Source organism: Leucoraja erinacea, chromosome 7 (genome assembly GCF_028641065.1).
Source record: "Leucoraja erinacea ecotype New England chromosome 7, Leri_hhj_1, whole genome shotgun sequence".
Classification (NCBI taxonomy): domain Eukaryota; kingdom Metazoa; phylum Chordata; class Chondrichthyes; order Rajiformes; family Rajidae; genus Leucoraja; species Leucoraja erinaceus.
In genome coordinates, this window is record NC_073383.1 from 77,871,650 (window position 1) to 77,887,231 (window position 15,582).

At 47.7% G+C, this 15,582-nt stretch overlaps 1 protein-coding gene across 1 annotated transcript in view; it reads left to right on the forward strand.

Annotated features, from left to right (window-relative positions):
* The window catches only part of cfap65 (cilia and flagella associated protein 65), a 218,878-nt gene that overhangs the window by 129,563 nt on the left and 73,733 nt on the right, over positions 1-15,582 (forward strand). The window contains exons 21-22 of the mRNA XM_055638826.1: positions 4,804-4,914; positions 7,409-7,600. Coding sequence (XP_055494801.1) covers positions 4,804-4,914; positions 7,409-7,600 — 303 coding nt within the window. The remainder of the gene's footprint in view (positions 1-4,803; positions 4,915-7,408; positions 7,601-15,582) is intronic.

Consider the following 15,582-nt stretch of genomic DNA (forward strand, 5'->3'; position numbering starts at 1 on the left):
ACATTTAAGAAGCAGTTAGACAGATACATGGATAGGACATGTTTGGAGGGATATGGACCATATACTGGCAGGTGGGACTAGTGTGGCTGGGACATGTTGGCCGGTGTGGGCAAGTTGGGCCGAAGGGCTTGTTTCCACATTGTATCACTATGACTCTATAACTAGTATGATCGGCGTGGGACTCAGTGGGACAAAGGGCCTGTTTCACTGCTATTTCTCTGAGCTAAACTAAACTCTTTGGTTCCAAGAACAACCTCAAGTTCTCTGGGTCTGGTAGACAAAAAATGCTGGAGTAGCTCAGAGGGTGAGGCAGCATCTATGGAGAGAAGGAATGGTCTGAAGAAGGGTCTCGACCCGAAACATCGCCCATTCCTTCCCTCAGAGATGCTGCCTCACCCGCTGAGTTACTCCAGCATTTTGTGCCTACCTTCGATTTAAACCAGCATCCGCAGTTCTTTCTTATGCCCCTGTCCCACTTAGGAAACCTGAACGGAGACTTTGCGCCCCACCGAAGGTATCCGTGCGGTTCCCGGAGGTTGCAGGTGGTTGCCGGAGGTTGCAGAATATAACCCAGAATATAATAAAGGACATCTCCCACCCCGGACACTCCCTGTTTGAACTGTTGCCGTCAGGCAGACGGTACAGATCCACAAGGACAAGGACAAATAGACTACAAAACAGTTTTTACCCCACTGCTATAAAAGCACTAAATGTGGCCGCCAAGGAACGCAGGGGCGATACAGACTAAGGGACTGTGGTAACGGTGAAATCGACAGAAGGATGGAGGGTTGGGTGTGTATGCGTGCTTTGTCTGTGTTTTTTATTTATTTGCTTATCTTTATTATTTTACCGTGGATGTTTCGTTAGCTTTAGAAATGTTTGAATGCTGCACTGACTGGCTGACATTTTAAATTTCGTTGTACATGGCCCATGTTACAATGACAATAAAGAAACTATTCTATTCTATTCTATTCAGGTAGTGGAAGCAGGTTGGGAGACTGACAAAAACCTCCAGGAACCGCACGGAAACCTTGGATGGGGCGCAAAGTCTCCAGAGGTTTCCGTTCAGGTTTCCTAAGTGGGACAGGGGCATTACTTTGTTGACTGTCCACAATACCATCATCCGTCATTCCTGGAATGGTTTGACTGAATCTCTTCTGTATCCTCTCTAAAGCTTTGCCATCTTCCCCAAATCGTGGTGCCCAAAACTGAACACAACCCTCTTGCTGTGGCGGAACTATAATTTGTTGTAAAGATTTGCCACACTTCCCTGCTTATACGTTCTCTGCCGCTATTTATAAATCCCAGGATCCACTAAAACCTGAAACCACTTTCCCAACATCCTTGCCACTTTCAACAAACTGTACACATATATTCCCTAGATCTCTTTGTTCGCATAATCCCTTTAGAATTACTCTCTGCAGTTTTCCTTGGCTCTCCTTGTTTTTCCTACCAAAATATAACGCACTTTTGAAAGGATAAAGCCATTGCATTTATTCCAACCCCAACTCAATCAAACACTTTGGAAATGTAATTAATGTTGCAATGTGGTCAACGCATTAACTCGTGTGTGAATTTCATGCTTCCCAAATAGAAATTTGATAATGGTTAGATAATCAATTCTTACTACTGAGGGAGTGCAGCGTAGGTTCACCAGGTTAATTCCCGGGATGGCGGGACTGCCACATGCTGAGAGAATGGAGCGGCTGGGCTTGCATACTCTGGAGTTTGGAAGGATGAGGGGGATCTTATTGAAACATATAAGATTATTAAGGTACACAAAAACGCTGGAGAAACTCAGCGGGTGCAGCAGCATCTATGGAGCGAAGGAAATAGACAACGTTTCGGGCTGAAACCCTTCTTCAGACTGATCCATAGATGCAGCTGCACCCGCTGAGTTTCTCCAGCATTTTTGTGTACCTTAATAATCTTATATGTTTCAATAAGATCCCCCTCATCCTTCCACACTAAACACTAACATTATTAAGGGTTTGGACACGCTAGAGGCAGGAAACATGTTGGGTCCAGAACCAGGGGCCACAGTTTAAGAATAAGGGGTAAGCCATTTAGAACGGAGACGAGGAAACACTTTTTCTCACAGAGAGTTGGGAGTCTGTGGAATTCTCTGCCTCAGAGGGCAGTGGAGGCCAGTTCTCTGGATACTTGCAAGAGAGAGTTAGATAGGGCGGAGACGGGGGATATGGGGAGAAGGCAGGAATGGTGTACTGATTGGGGATGATCAGCCATGATCGCATTGAATGGCCGAATGGCCTACTTCTGCACCTATGGTCTATTGTCTATTATCTCTGTTAGTGATACAGGTCAAAGGATAACAGTTAGTCCAGAATACTTGGTAGAAATGCCCTGCTGTTATTTGAGATAGTGACAAGTGGATCTTAAGAGTCATCGTCCCCCTGTCCCACTTAGACGATTTTTTTTGGCGACTACAGGCGACTAGGCAGCCGCCACATTTTTTGTGGGGTGACGCATGTAGGTTTGTGAGTCGTCTCCTCAAGTCGCCTAAAGAGCCGCTGGATTTTGAAATGTTCTAAACTTTTTGGCGACTGTGGGCTTGACGTAGCTTGTGTTCTCCTGTTGTAGGTGCTGTTGTGGGTTGGCGCCAGGATGAGGCAGGTTGTTGCTGGGTGACGTTGGTTGTCGCCGGGTGCCGACTTCGGTGAATTCCATTGGCGACCACCCACGTCAACCTACGCCATCCGACGACAGGGTAGTTGCTTGTCGTCGCTTGTCGCGGGTGGACGTAGGTTGACGTAGGTTGTTGTAGATTGTCGCCTGTGTGGTTGTAGGTTGTCGTAGGTGTGGTCATAGGTGGACATCTTGATGGGTCGCTGGTTGTCGGTAGCTTGCCGTTGGCTAGGTGGTAGGTTGTCGTAGCTTGTCGTAGACATTGTCGTAGGGGGGATCCAGTCGCCGTTTTTTCGGTGACCTGCTACGACTGTGACAGTCGCTGAAAATATCGCCTCTGTGGGACAGGGCCTTTACAGTGTGGAAACAGGCCGTCTGACTCAGCTTTCCCACACCGGCCAACATGTCCCATCTACTTTAGTCTTACCTGCCAGCATTTGGCCAATGTCCCTTCAAACCTGTCCGATCTGTGTACCTGTCTGAATGTTTCTTAAACTCCTGTCAACTCTGTTCTCTTTTTTTCTTTTTTTTTTTTTTTAAAATCGAAAAATGTATTCAAATATTAAAAAATAATATTTACACTACAATAAAACAAGCCAGAACCCACCACCATAAATACAATACAAACATATATCCATAATAAACTAGTATACAATTATGATACAATCCTTATTGAGGATACAACTCTGTTCTCTTGTGAGGGCTGATACATTAAGTACGTAAGTAAGTAAGTAAGTAAATAAGTTTATTGGCCAAGTATTTACATACAAGGAATTTGCCTTGGTGCTCCGCCCACAAGTAACAACATGACATACAGTGACAGTTATGAATGACTCAGAAAACACTTTATTAATAATAAAACATTAATAATTAAACACCATTGATCAAGCATGTGAACCAACAAAATACCAGATCAAAGGGAGGCTACAGATTTTTGGCTGTTGAGTAGAGAAACTACTCTTGGATAAAAACTGTTTTTATGTCTGGCTGTGGCAGCTTTGACAGTCCGGAGTCGTCTTCCAGAGGGAAGTGATTCAAAGAGTTTGTCATCTCTCATGAAAGATCATTGATCTGTAATGTTAACCCTTTCTTTCTCCTCTGATATTATTTATTGTATAGATACAACGTGCTATAGTAACCCAGTCTCTAGATGCAGGCAGCAGTCTGAAGAAGGATCCCGACCCGAAACATCACCCATCCTTTTTCTCCAGAGGTGCTGCCTGACCTGCTGAGTTATGGGCCTGTCCCACGTGGACGATTTTTCAGGCCGCTGCCGGCGACTGTCAAGTTGTAGCAGGTCGCGACTGGAACGGCGACTGGCAGAGAGGAACACACACACATACACACGCGCACGTACACACATCGCTTCCTTCACCAGCCCGTTATGCAGGCGGGGGACAGGGCAAGCGGGGGAGAGTGCTGTCTGAGTGAAATTCACACGGAGCAAAGCCAAGGTGATACAGACACACAGGAAAGTTGGCGGTTTAATTAAGACGGTGAAAGCACAGTGTATGGGAAGGGCCACTTAAGTCCTTTTAAGGGGGGGGGGAAGAGAGAAGGGGGGGGGGGGAGAAGGGGGGGGAGAGAGGGGGGGAAGAAGGAGTGGAGCCAACTTATAAGAAGCTAGAGCGACACCTCAGCAAACATGTGGCGACCTCATAGTCTCCTGTAGTCGCCTAAAAAGTCGCATAAGTGGGACAGGCCCTTTACTCCAGCAATTTGCGTCTTTAGTATAAATAAGTATCTGCAGTTCCTGGTTTCCACTAGCTATCGTTTATTGTATATCTATTTGTCGTGTTGTTTCATTACAGTTCTGCAAAGTTGCTGCAAGTAAGAATTTCCTTGTTCCATTCCCAATGTATATGACAATTAAACCGTCGAGACTCTTCCCATCTCCCGTCCATTCCGGCCTCCTCCCATTCCCTGTCTCCTGTCCCCTGTCTCCTGACTCACCCTTTAATTGCTTCATCACACAACCAGAACGTGGGTCACAAGAAGCCGCAGATGCCAGTATCTTGAGCAAAACACAAAGTGCCGGAGGAACTCAGGCAGCATCTGTGGAGGGCAAAGAACAGGCGGCTGATCTTTAGAGTTGTGAAGCTGTAAGAATGTCTCTCCAGTGTAAGTGACGCTCTGATTGTCTTCCACCTCTTCTAGTTGAACTTCATTGGTATCACCGTGCCCAAGGACCACTGCTACGTCCACTTTCTTGCCACCCAGCACGTGTTTGCTCCTGTTTGCATCGACACTGCCAACCCACCCAAGCAGGTGAGTAGCTTGGGGCTCCTGGCTGCACTTCACGCCCACCACCCTCATCTTCGGGCACCCTGCGCGTAGGGGAGAGGGCGGGTGCCTGAGGATGTCCTGGTCGGGTTGCTCCTGGGCCTGGCCAAGCCGGCCATCCGCAAGTCACGGCGCCAGGCGGAAGCGAGGTTACGTCCGCGCCCGGGTGGTGTTAGAGAGGGACTACGCCCTGTCAATGGGCACCTTGGGGGATTTCCGGGACCGCTGGGCACCGCGGGGGGTTGAATGCATCCTTGACAAGGAGTGGAAGATAGTTGTGTAATTGTTTATCGTTTGTCGTGCATTATGGTGGGGCGTTCGGTTTTGTTTTTTATTGTTCTGTGTATATTATTTTAATATTTGAATAAATATTTTTGATTAACAAAAAAAAGCAGGTGAGTAGCTTAGCACTAAGGGCCTGTCCCACCAGCATGCGATTGCATGCGTCTAGCGCGACCAAACGTGGTCGCTTGAGGCGTACGGCCTTGCGGGGCCGGTCCCACTTCCAACCGCGGAGGTGTCTGGAGTTGTGCTGGGCTGGTCCCGACATCATACTCACCAATCAGCTGGGCAGGAGGCGGGCCGACTGAATTTGGACGTCGCACGGCGTTGGGCGGTGACGTCATCGCACAACGCCTCCCGCTAGGCATACGCCGTCAAAACGCTGCGTATGCCGTCAAGACGCTAAGTACGCCCTCAATACGCCTGCGAGCCAACAGGCCATTGGCGCGCATAGATTTCGGACAGAGCGGGATTTTCCGAGCCCCGCGCGATGTCGCGACCAGTCCCGCACAACTCCATACGCCCCCGCGCTTGGAAGTGGGACCGGCCCCGCGAAGCCATACGCCTCAAGCGATCACGTTTGGTCGCGCTAGACACATGCAACCGCATGCTGGTGGGACAGGCCCTTAACTCATGGATGATGGCTATATCAATTGACATTTCTTTCACTGGATAAGTTGGCGGAGACAACTGGATAAGTGGGAGTACACATGATGGGCCGAATGGCCTAATTCTGTTCCTGAAGCCTCGTGCAATGTAAATTCCAAGTGAAATAAAGCAGAGGGTGGTGAGTCTGTGGAATTCATTGCTACAGACAGCCGTGGAGGCCAAGGGTATTTTGAAAGCGGAGATTGACCAATTCTTGACTAGTATGGGTTTCAAGGGTCACGGGGAGAAGGCAGGAGAATGGGGTTGAGAGGGAAAGATAGATCAGCCGTGATTGAATGGCAGAGTAGACATGATGGACTGAATGGCTCTTGTGACTAATTAATTCATATTAAATATGTTCTTGATTGTCTCCCCCTGCTCATCTTCCTCTCAGACCAGGTCTCTCTTTCAATACATCCACTGTCTGCTGTGAAATATTTTTATTCAGTCCCAGAAAGTCCCGGGTTTAAATCCCACACGTCTTGTCTTATGTCAGTCGATAATGGTTTCGTGGCTTTCAATGCCCGCAAATATTCTCCCACGTTTTGAGCTCGGGAGTGGAGCAGTCAGCTTGGAAATCCCCACTCCAAATCATCAGTCAGTGGCAGACGGTTCTGTAACTGAACTAATGACCCTCAAGTCACAAGTTTGAATCTCACGTACCACTCTGCAAATGACTTTCCAAGGTGCCACGTAGCAAAAGCCTTCATGTGGTGCAGTAGCCATAGTGCCTGCTTGGAGGCTCAGTCTGAAGAAGGGTCTCGACCTGAAACGTCACCCATTCCTTCGCTCCAGAGATGCTGCCTGACCCGCTGAGTTACTCCAGAATTTTATGCCCATCTTCGGTGTAAACCAGCATATGCAGTTCCTTCCTACACACAGACACATACACACATATTTTTAAAAAAATGTATACATATATATGTATACACACATACACGCACATAATGTATAGGTAGGAACTGCAGATGCTGGTTTGCATCAAAGATAGACACAAAATACTGGAGTAACTCAGCGGGACAGGCAGCATCTCTGGAGAGAAGGAATGGGTGATGCTTTGGGTCGAGACCCTTCTTCAGACTTCAAGAAGGTGTCGCCCCGAAACGTCATGCATTCCTTCGCTCCGGAGATGCTGCCTGTCCCGCTGAAACATCACGTATCCATGTTCTCAAGAGATTTTGCCCGACCCGCGGAGTTACTCCAGCACTTTGTGCCTTTCCATGGAATGGTTTGATTTGTGTCTGGTTGGTGTGAGATGGCAACCGACAAGGATGCACAGGCAGGCAGAATAATGCTGGAGAAAACTCAGCAGGTCAGACAGCATCTCTGGAGAAAAGAAACAGGTGACATTTCAGGTCGAGACCCTGGAGTTCCTTCCTGTATGTTGGACTGGCCAAGGCTGGGTACATGATGGGGCGGGGGGGTTGGTTAGGACCTTGTGCAATACAATCAATCCGAGTTGCAACCTCCACAAGCTGCTTAACAAGCTGTTTAAAATATAAATAAGTGGTGCGTTGAACCCTCTTCTTGTATCTGTCGCTCAATACAGATTTACGAGTTGTACAATGGCGGCTCAGTGCGAGTAATTTATGACATCCAGATGGATTCCGTGAAGAACCTTCAGGAAGAGAATTACAACCATCCAATCTTTCAGTGTCTGAATCCCCGTGGGGAGATCAAGTCTGGGATGACCGGTTACATTGAGTGGATCTTCTCACCACTGGAGGCTAAATCCTACACGGTATGTAAGGAAGAGTAAGATTTGCATGTCCCGAGTGCCTGTTCTGAACCTTAAGGGCCTGTCCCACCAGCGGCATGCGGTTAGCGCGACCTAGCGTGGTCGCTTGAGCCGTACGGCCTCGCGGGTCCGGTCCCACTTCGATCGCCGGAGCCGTATGGAGTTGTGCGGGGCTGGTCCCGACATCGCGCGGGGCTCCGAAAAACTGACACTGTCCAAAAATTCCGTGCGGCAACGGCCTGTCGGCCTGCAGCCGCATTGAGGCCGTACGCAGCGCCTCCTCGCACGCCGGCATACGCCCAGCACGTGGCGTTGCGCGATGACGTCACTGCCCGGCGTGCCGTTGCGCGATGACGTCACCGCCCGACGCCGTGCGATGTCCAAATTCAGTCGGCCCGCCTCCTGCCCAGCTGATTGGTGAGTATGATGTCGGGACCAGCCCCGCACAACTCCAGACGGCTCTGCGGTTGGGAGTGGGACCGGCCCCGCGAGGCCATACGCCTCAAGCCATCACGTTTGGTCGCGCTAGACGCATGCAATCGCATGCTGGTGGGACAGGCCCTTTACAATCAATTAAACATGTTGTCGTTAACCATATAACCATATAACAATTACAGCACGGAAACAGGCCATCTCGGCCCTACAAGTCCGTGCCGAATTATTGTCCCTTAGTCCCACCTGCCTGCACTCATACCATAACCCTTCATTCCCATCTCATCCGTTAGCATAGGAAAAACAAGGCAGGCAGTATTCACACAGCAAAGTCTCATTTGTGAGACCATCACGCTAAAAACCTCCCTTCTATTGACTCCACCTCTCCACATTGACATGAATCTGTGGTATTAATTGCCATAGTTGGCTGTGGAGGCCAAGTCAATGGATATTTTTAAGGTGGAGATAGATAGATTCTTGATTAGTATGGGTGTCGGGGGTTATGGGTAGAATGGGATTGGGAGGGAAAGATAGATCAGCCATGATTGAGTGGCAGAGTAGACTTGATGGGCCAAATGGCCTAATTCTACTCCCAGAACTCATGAAATGAATCTACACTTCATGCGGCCTAGGCAAGTCCACCAGCATAATCGTGGACCAGTCTCACCCTGACCACTGCCTCTGCTACCCTCTCCCATCAGGCGAGATGCACAGAGGTTTGAAACTGCTCTTCCCAGCAGTTATCAGGCAACTGAACCATCCTATCACCAACTAGAAAGCGGCCTTGACCTCACACTTACATAGAAACATAGAAACATAGAAAATAGGTGCAGGAGTAGGCCATTCGGCCCTTCGAGCCTGCACCGCCATTCAATATGATCATGGCTGATTATCCAACTCAGTATCCTGTACCTGCCTTCTCTCCATACCCCCTGATACCTTTAGCCACAAGGGCCACATCTAACTCCCTCTTAAATATAGCCAATGAACTGGCCTCAACTACCTTCTGCGGCAGAGAATTCCACAGATTCACCACTCTCTGTGTGAAAAATGTTTTTCTCATCTTGGTCCTAAAAGACTTTCCCCTTATCCTTAAACTGTGACCTCGTGTTCTGGACTTCCCCAACAGCGGGACCAATCTTCGTGTATCTAGCCTGTCCAACCCCTTAAGAATTTTGTAAGTATCTATAAGATCCCCCCCCCCCCTATATAGATCAGCCATTATTGAATGGCAGAGTAGACTTGATGGGCCAAATGGCCTAATTCTGCTCCCAGAACTTATGAAATGAATCTATCCTTCATGCGGCCTAGGCAAGTCCACCAACATAATCATGGGCCAGTCTCACCCTGGCCTCTGCCTCTGCTACCCTCTCCCATCAGGCAAGATGTACAGAAGTTTGAAAATGCCCTCCTCCAGATTCTTCCCAGCAGTTATCAGGCAACAGAACCATCCTATCACCAACTAGAAAGCGATCCTGACTTCACACTTACCTCATTGGAGATGTTCGAACAATCTCAAATCTTATTTTACTGGATGTGATCTTGCACTAATAGTTCCTTTATCTGTACACCGTGAGCAGTGATTGTAATCATGTATTGTCTTTTCACTAACTGGATAGCAGGCAAAAGCCTTTCACCTTACCTTTGTCAATAATATGTTTAAGAAGGAACTGCAGATGCTGGAAAATCGAAGGCACACAAAAATGCTGGAGAAACTCAGCGGGTGCAGCAGCATCTATGCAGCGAAGGAGATAGGCAACGTTTCGGGCCTGAAGAAGGGTTTCGGCTGCTGCACCCGCTGAGTTTCTCCAGCATTTTTGTCTACCTTTGTCAATAATATACTGAACTAAACTAAACAGCAATGTCACAATGATTAGTTAAGTTGAGGCTTATGGGCCTGTCCCACCTGGCGATTTTTTTAGGCAACTGCCGGCGACTGTCATGGTCGAAGCAGGTCGCCGAAAAACCGGCGCCAACCTGCGTCATCCTGGCGACAACCTACGATAGCTCCCACGTCAGGAGAAGTCAAGCTACGCTCGTTGGCGTCAAACCCAACGCCGGCGAAGCTTCGTCAGCATGTAGAAATTTTAACGGCGACCAGAGAGACTCTACGGCGTTTTGCGCGACTGAGGAGACTACTCCCAGCGAGCACGTGGCAACAAATTAGTCGCCTAGTGGGACAGGCCCATTAGGAACTGCAGATGCTGGAAACTTGAGCAAAACACAAAGTGCTGGAGCCACTCAGTGGGTCAGGCAGCATCTGTGGAGGGAATGCAAAGTTGACGTTTTGTCTCGAGATCCCTCTTCAGGCTGAATTTTGCTCGTGGTTCATTAAGTCTGCATGGTGATCAGAGGAAAAGTAAATTTATAAAAATCCCCCCCAAAAAGTCGACAGATGCTGGAAATTGGCCCATGTGTTCTTTTTATATCCATCTGGGATCGCTTCAGTGAAAGTGAAAATCGTAGCCATAAGACCGGGGTATCCTTATATTGATGTGTCCGCACTATAGCACTGAAGTGCCAATCAAAACTTTGTGTTCAAGTCTCCTGATTAGAACTTGAACACGTCATCTTTGGCTCATTTCACTTGGGCAGCTGTATGAACATTGATTTCCCTAAATTCAAGTAACTCATGCATCTCTTTCCCCTAACCCCCTCTCCATCCAAGACTTTAGAGATACAGTGTGGAGCCAGGCCCTTCGATCCACTGAGTCCACGCCAACCAGCTCTCACCCCGTACATTAACACTATCCTACACACAAGGGACATTTTCCAAGTTTTACCAAAGCCAATTGGTACCTGTATATTAGTTCATCAGTTCACAAGTGATAGCAGCAGAATTAGGCCATTCGGCCCATCACGCATGTCTTTGGAATGCGGGAGGAAACCGGAGTGCCTGTAGAAAACCCTCGGGTTCAAGGGGATACTGTGCAAACTGTGTACAGACAGCACCCATAGTCAGGATTGAACCCGGGTCTCTGATGCTGTAAGGCAGCAACTCTGCCGCAGCGCCACTGTGCCGCCGCCTCTCGATTTGCACAACTGACATCACATTTCATCCCACTGGGAGACCAGTTTTTGTCCTAGTGAAGTAAAGGCCAGGTCGGGGGGAGTTCCCCCCGCCACGGGTACCATGTAATCCCGTGCTACCTACTCCATGGTCGGATAGTCGGCGACTAAACCGTCTCCCCCACCTGGTTTGCCAGGTGAGGAGGGGGCTGTGGACCCCCAGCAGGACCAAAAACAAGACTTGTCAAAGGGCGGATGAGCTCGTAGCCAGCTGACAGCCATCTACACTTCAGTAGGAATCGCGATCACTGTCGTATGTAGCATTGTAAGGAATGATGATAAAGCACACACACACACACAGCAGGAACTGGAGGACAGAGATGTGTGGTGCGTCCGTCACCGTTCTCCTTGGAAAACAGGCGCCACTGTGTCGCTAATGTTTCCGCCGATGATGAATGAATCCCCAAAGTCATCTGTTGCCGGCCCAGCTTTATTCCGGCCTTCTCTATCGTTCAGCCTGACGAAGGGATCCGACGCAAAACATCACCTATTCCTTTTCTCCAGAGACGCTGCCTGACCAGCTGAGCTACTCCAGCATTTCATGCCTATTTTCGGTGTAAACCAGCATCTGCAGTTCCTTCCTGCAATTTCGCCTCATTTTACCTGTCAGCACTCTAAAAGCAGAGATAAGGGCAGTTAAATACTTGACAACTCTGCACCTTGTAGCAATCCAACAAATGTTTAAATCATTTTGTTTCCACCAGCTAAAATGCAGAAGGGTGGAAAGTCAGAGTACAAAATCGTACTTTTGTCAACAAATTAAAGTTAGATTAAATTGCGTCGGAAAAGTAAAACTATAAATTTCGTTTGAAAAAAGCGATTAATTTTACCGAATTTAAATTAATATTATTCCTCTGGGTAAAACAACACTGGTCAATAGTGAAATTTCTGGCACCAAAGTCTGGAATTAAACAGAGGAATAAAGTCTTGGTTGTGTTTGGTTTATTATTTCTCAGCATTTCTTGTCCCCTCATGAGTTTCGTGGGAAATGAAATACATATTCTGGCTTTTTTTTTTCGAATAACATAAATTGAAAATCGCATTCCTGGAAAATATGAATCGAAACTGACTGGGAACCATTTACAAATCCTCACTCTGGCCGCGGAGAGTGCGTGCTGTGAGGACCTGCCAGGAATTAGGTTGCTGAAGTTATTGTGCCTCTCTGCCCCGGGACCTCTGGCCCTTGCGGCTGGCTGTCTGATAAGTACTTCAGATGTGAGACTTGCCACAGCCGTGCATGTTTGTAGATCTTAGACTGCATTCCCCACTACCCTTCCCCCCCCCCCCCCCCCCCCCCCCCCCCCCACCCCCCCCAAACTCAAGACTCAAAAACCAAAATCTTGACGAATATTTTTGAAAGCTGAAGGCTGGATTCAGGTTGGAGCCTTTTAGCATTTTTTCCTGAAGTCTGTAAATAAACAGACTACAAGTTGTGACTGGAACTCAAGACTTAAATTAAATTAATTTTCAAGAATGATCGCAGAAATGAAGAGTTGATATAAAAGATGGCACATGTATGAGGACTGATTTTAACCCAAGTTGCCCATATCAAACAAATGATATTGAGTTGAGTTGAGTTTATTGATTATATTGACCAGTTTATTGACTATGGTGAATTATAACACTGGCATCCAGGAGCCAGGTTAGATTGAAAGCAGAGATCAAAGTTGCAAGAAGGATCTTGGAATATTAAGGCTATTTCCACTGAAGAAAGAAAGGAGCATGAAAATAAAAATTAATAAAGCTGTCCAAAGTCATAACAAATGATGTTGGAATAGGAAGAGCTTTCAACAGCTACAACAGTGGGGGAGCCAGTGGTGCAGTGGGTAGAGTTAGCTCTGCCAGCATCAGAAACACCGGTTCAGTCCTGACCTCCTGCTCTGTCTGTGTGTGGAGTTTACACAATCTCCCTGAGACTCTGTGGGTTTCCACCCGGTGCTCTGGTTTACACCCACATCCCAAAGGCGCGTGGGTTGTTCAGGCCAATTGGCCATTTTAACTTGTCCCTACGGTGTCATTCATAATACAACCTGGAAACAGACCCTTCAGCCCAACTCGTCCCTGCTGACCAAGAAGCCAGACTGCTTTGGTAAACGGTAAAATCTGGGAGAGTTGATGAAACACAGAAACATAGAAAATAGGTGCAGGAGGAGGCCATTCGGCCCTTCAAACCTGCACTGCCATTCAATATGATCATGGCTGATCATCCAACTCTGTATCCTGTACCTGCCTTCTCTCCATACCCCCTGATCCCATTTGCCACAAGGGCCACATCTAACTCCCTCTTAAATATAGCCAATGAGCTGGCCTCAATGAACTGGCAGAGAATGAGTGGAAAGAATAAAATAGGATTTGTGTAGTATTAGTGTAAATGAATGGCTGGCCTGTTTCCATGCTGTATCTCTCTCTATGACTGTATAACTTGCATTCATACAGCATCTTTAATGAATCTCAGCACTTAAACTCCCCCTCCCATTCCGAATCCGACCTTTCTGTCCTGGGCCTCCTCCATGGCCAGAGTGAGCACCACCGGAAATTGGAGGAGCAGCATCTCATATTCCGCTTGGGCAGTCTGCACCCTAGCGGCATAAACATTGACTTCTCCAATTTCCGATAGCCCTTGATGACTCCTCCCCTTCTCAGTTCTCCCTCAGCCCTCTGGCTAATCCTCTTCCTTTTTCCTTTCTTCTCCCCCCCACCCCCATCCTAGATCAGTCTGAAGAAGGGTTTCGGCCCGAAACGTTGCCTATTTCCTTTGCTCCATAGATGCTGCTGCACCTGCTGAGTTTCTCCCGCACTTTTGTCTATCTATAACATGAGATATTTAGATGCGTTATTGTCAAATGTACCGAGGTACAGTGAAAAGCTTTGATTTGCATGCTAGCCAATCAAATCCTAACTGTACATAAATACAATCAAGCCAAACTGAAGTTTAATAGGTAGAGTGAAGGGGGAGATACAGAGTGCAGAATATAGTTCTCAGCATTGTAGCGCACCAGTTCCAAAGTCCAATGTACGCAAGTCCAGCACAGTGAAGAATGTTGATTCCACTGTGGTGGATGTTTATGTTAAACTTTATTTTATATGCTGTGTGTATTTTTGCTTTTTTTCCTAAGTATGGCCATATGGTCACTTAAATTTCACTGTACCTTAATTGGTACACATGACAATTAAATTGACAATAGACAATAGACAATAGGTGCAGGAGTAGGCCATACAGCCCTTCAAGCCAGCACCACCATTCAATGTGATCATGGCTGATCATCCACAATCAGTACCCCGTTCCTACCTACTCCCCATATCCCCTGACTCCGTTATCTTCAAGAGCCCTATCTAGCTCTCTCTTGAAAGCATCCAGAGAACCGGCCTCCACTGCCCGCTGAGGCAGAGAATTCCACAGACTCACAACTCTCTGTGAGAAAACGTGTTTCCTCGTCTCCGCTCTAAACGGCATACCCCTTATTCTTAAAGCCCTATCCCACAATGCGAGTTCATCCAAGAGTTCTCCCCAGTTTAAAAAAAAAATCAAACTCGTGGTAAGCTCGTAGGATGAACGTAGCGGGTACGTCGGAGCTCGGGGACGTCTCTTAGCAGCTCGTAACGCTAACGGCAGGTACTCGGGAAACGCGGTAAATTCGGGAAGACTCGTGAAGATTTTTCAACATGTTGAAAAATGCCCACGAGAGCCCCGAGTACCTACAAGCGGCCATTACCGTAAATCTCCGAGTTCGAATCAGGGCAAACTCGGGAGGACTCTTTGAATGAAATTGTACAGTGGGACAGGGCTTTTAAACTGTGGCCTCTGGTTCTGGGCTCCCCCAACATCGGGAACTTGAGAATTGGATAGCACCCTAGCTTAAAGAAAGGCCGTATAACTGGGGAAGAAGCTGTTTCTCAGTCAGGCGGTGTGTGCTCTCAAACTTCTGTATCTCCCCCCCCCTCCGCCTATAGGAGTGGGGAGAAGGAGAAATGACTGTGGTGGGAAAGGTTGATTATTTTGGCTGCTTTCCGGAGGCAGCATTGATGGAGTCAACAGCGGGGAGTCTGGTTTGTGTGATGATGTGGGCTGCATGCACAACTCTCTGCGATTTTTTAAATTGCAGTCTTGGGCATAGCTGTGATGCAACCCGATCATTGACTTTCCATGGTGCATCTTAAGGAGGATTTCAAAGAAGAGAGTTGTGGTAAATGTAGGGTCAATGATCACGGGAGGAGCATTGACAAGAAAAGATACAAGGTGGAAGGCCAAGCACAAGAAGTTATGAAGACATAGATAAGAGTTTCACCGCATCCCAAGTTCTTTACAGGCAATGAAGTACTTCCTCAGTACTACTTTGTAACACCAGCCCGGATTATAGAAACATAGAAACATAGAAAATAGGTGCAGGAGTAGACTATTCGGCCCTTCGAGCCTGCACCGCCATTCAATATGATCATGGCTGATCATCCATCTCAGTATCCTGTACCTGCCTTCTCTCCATACC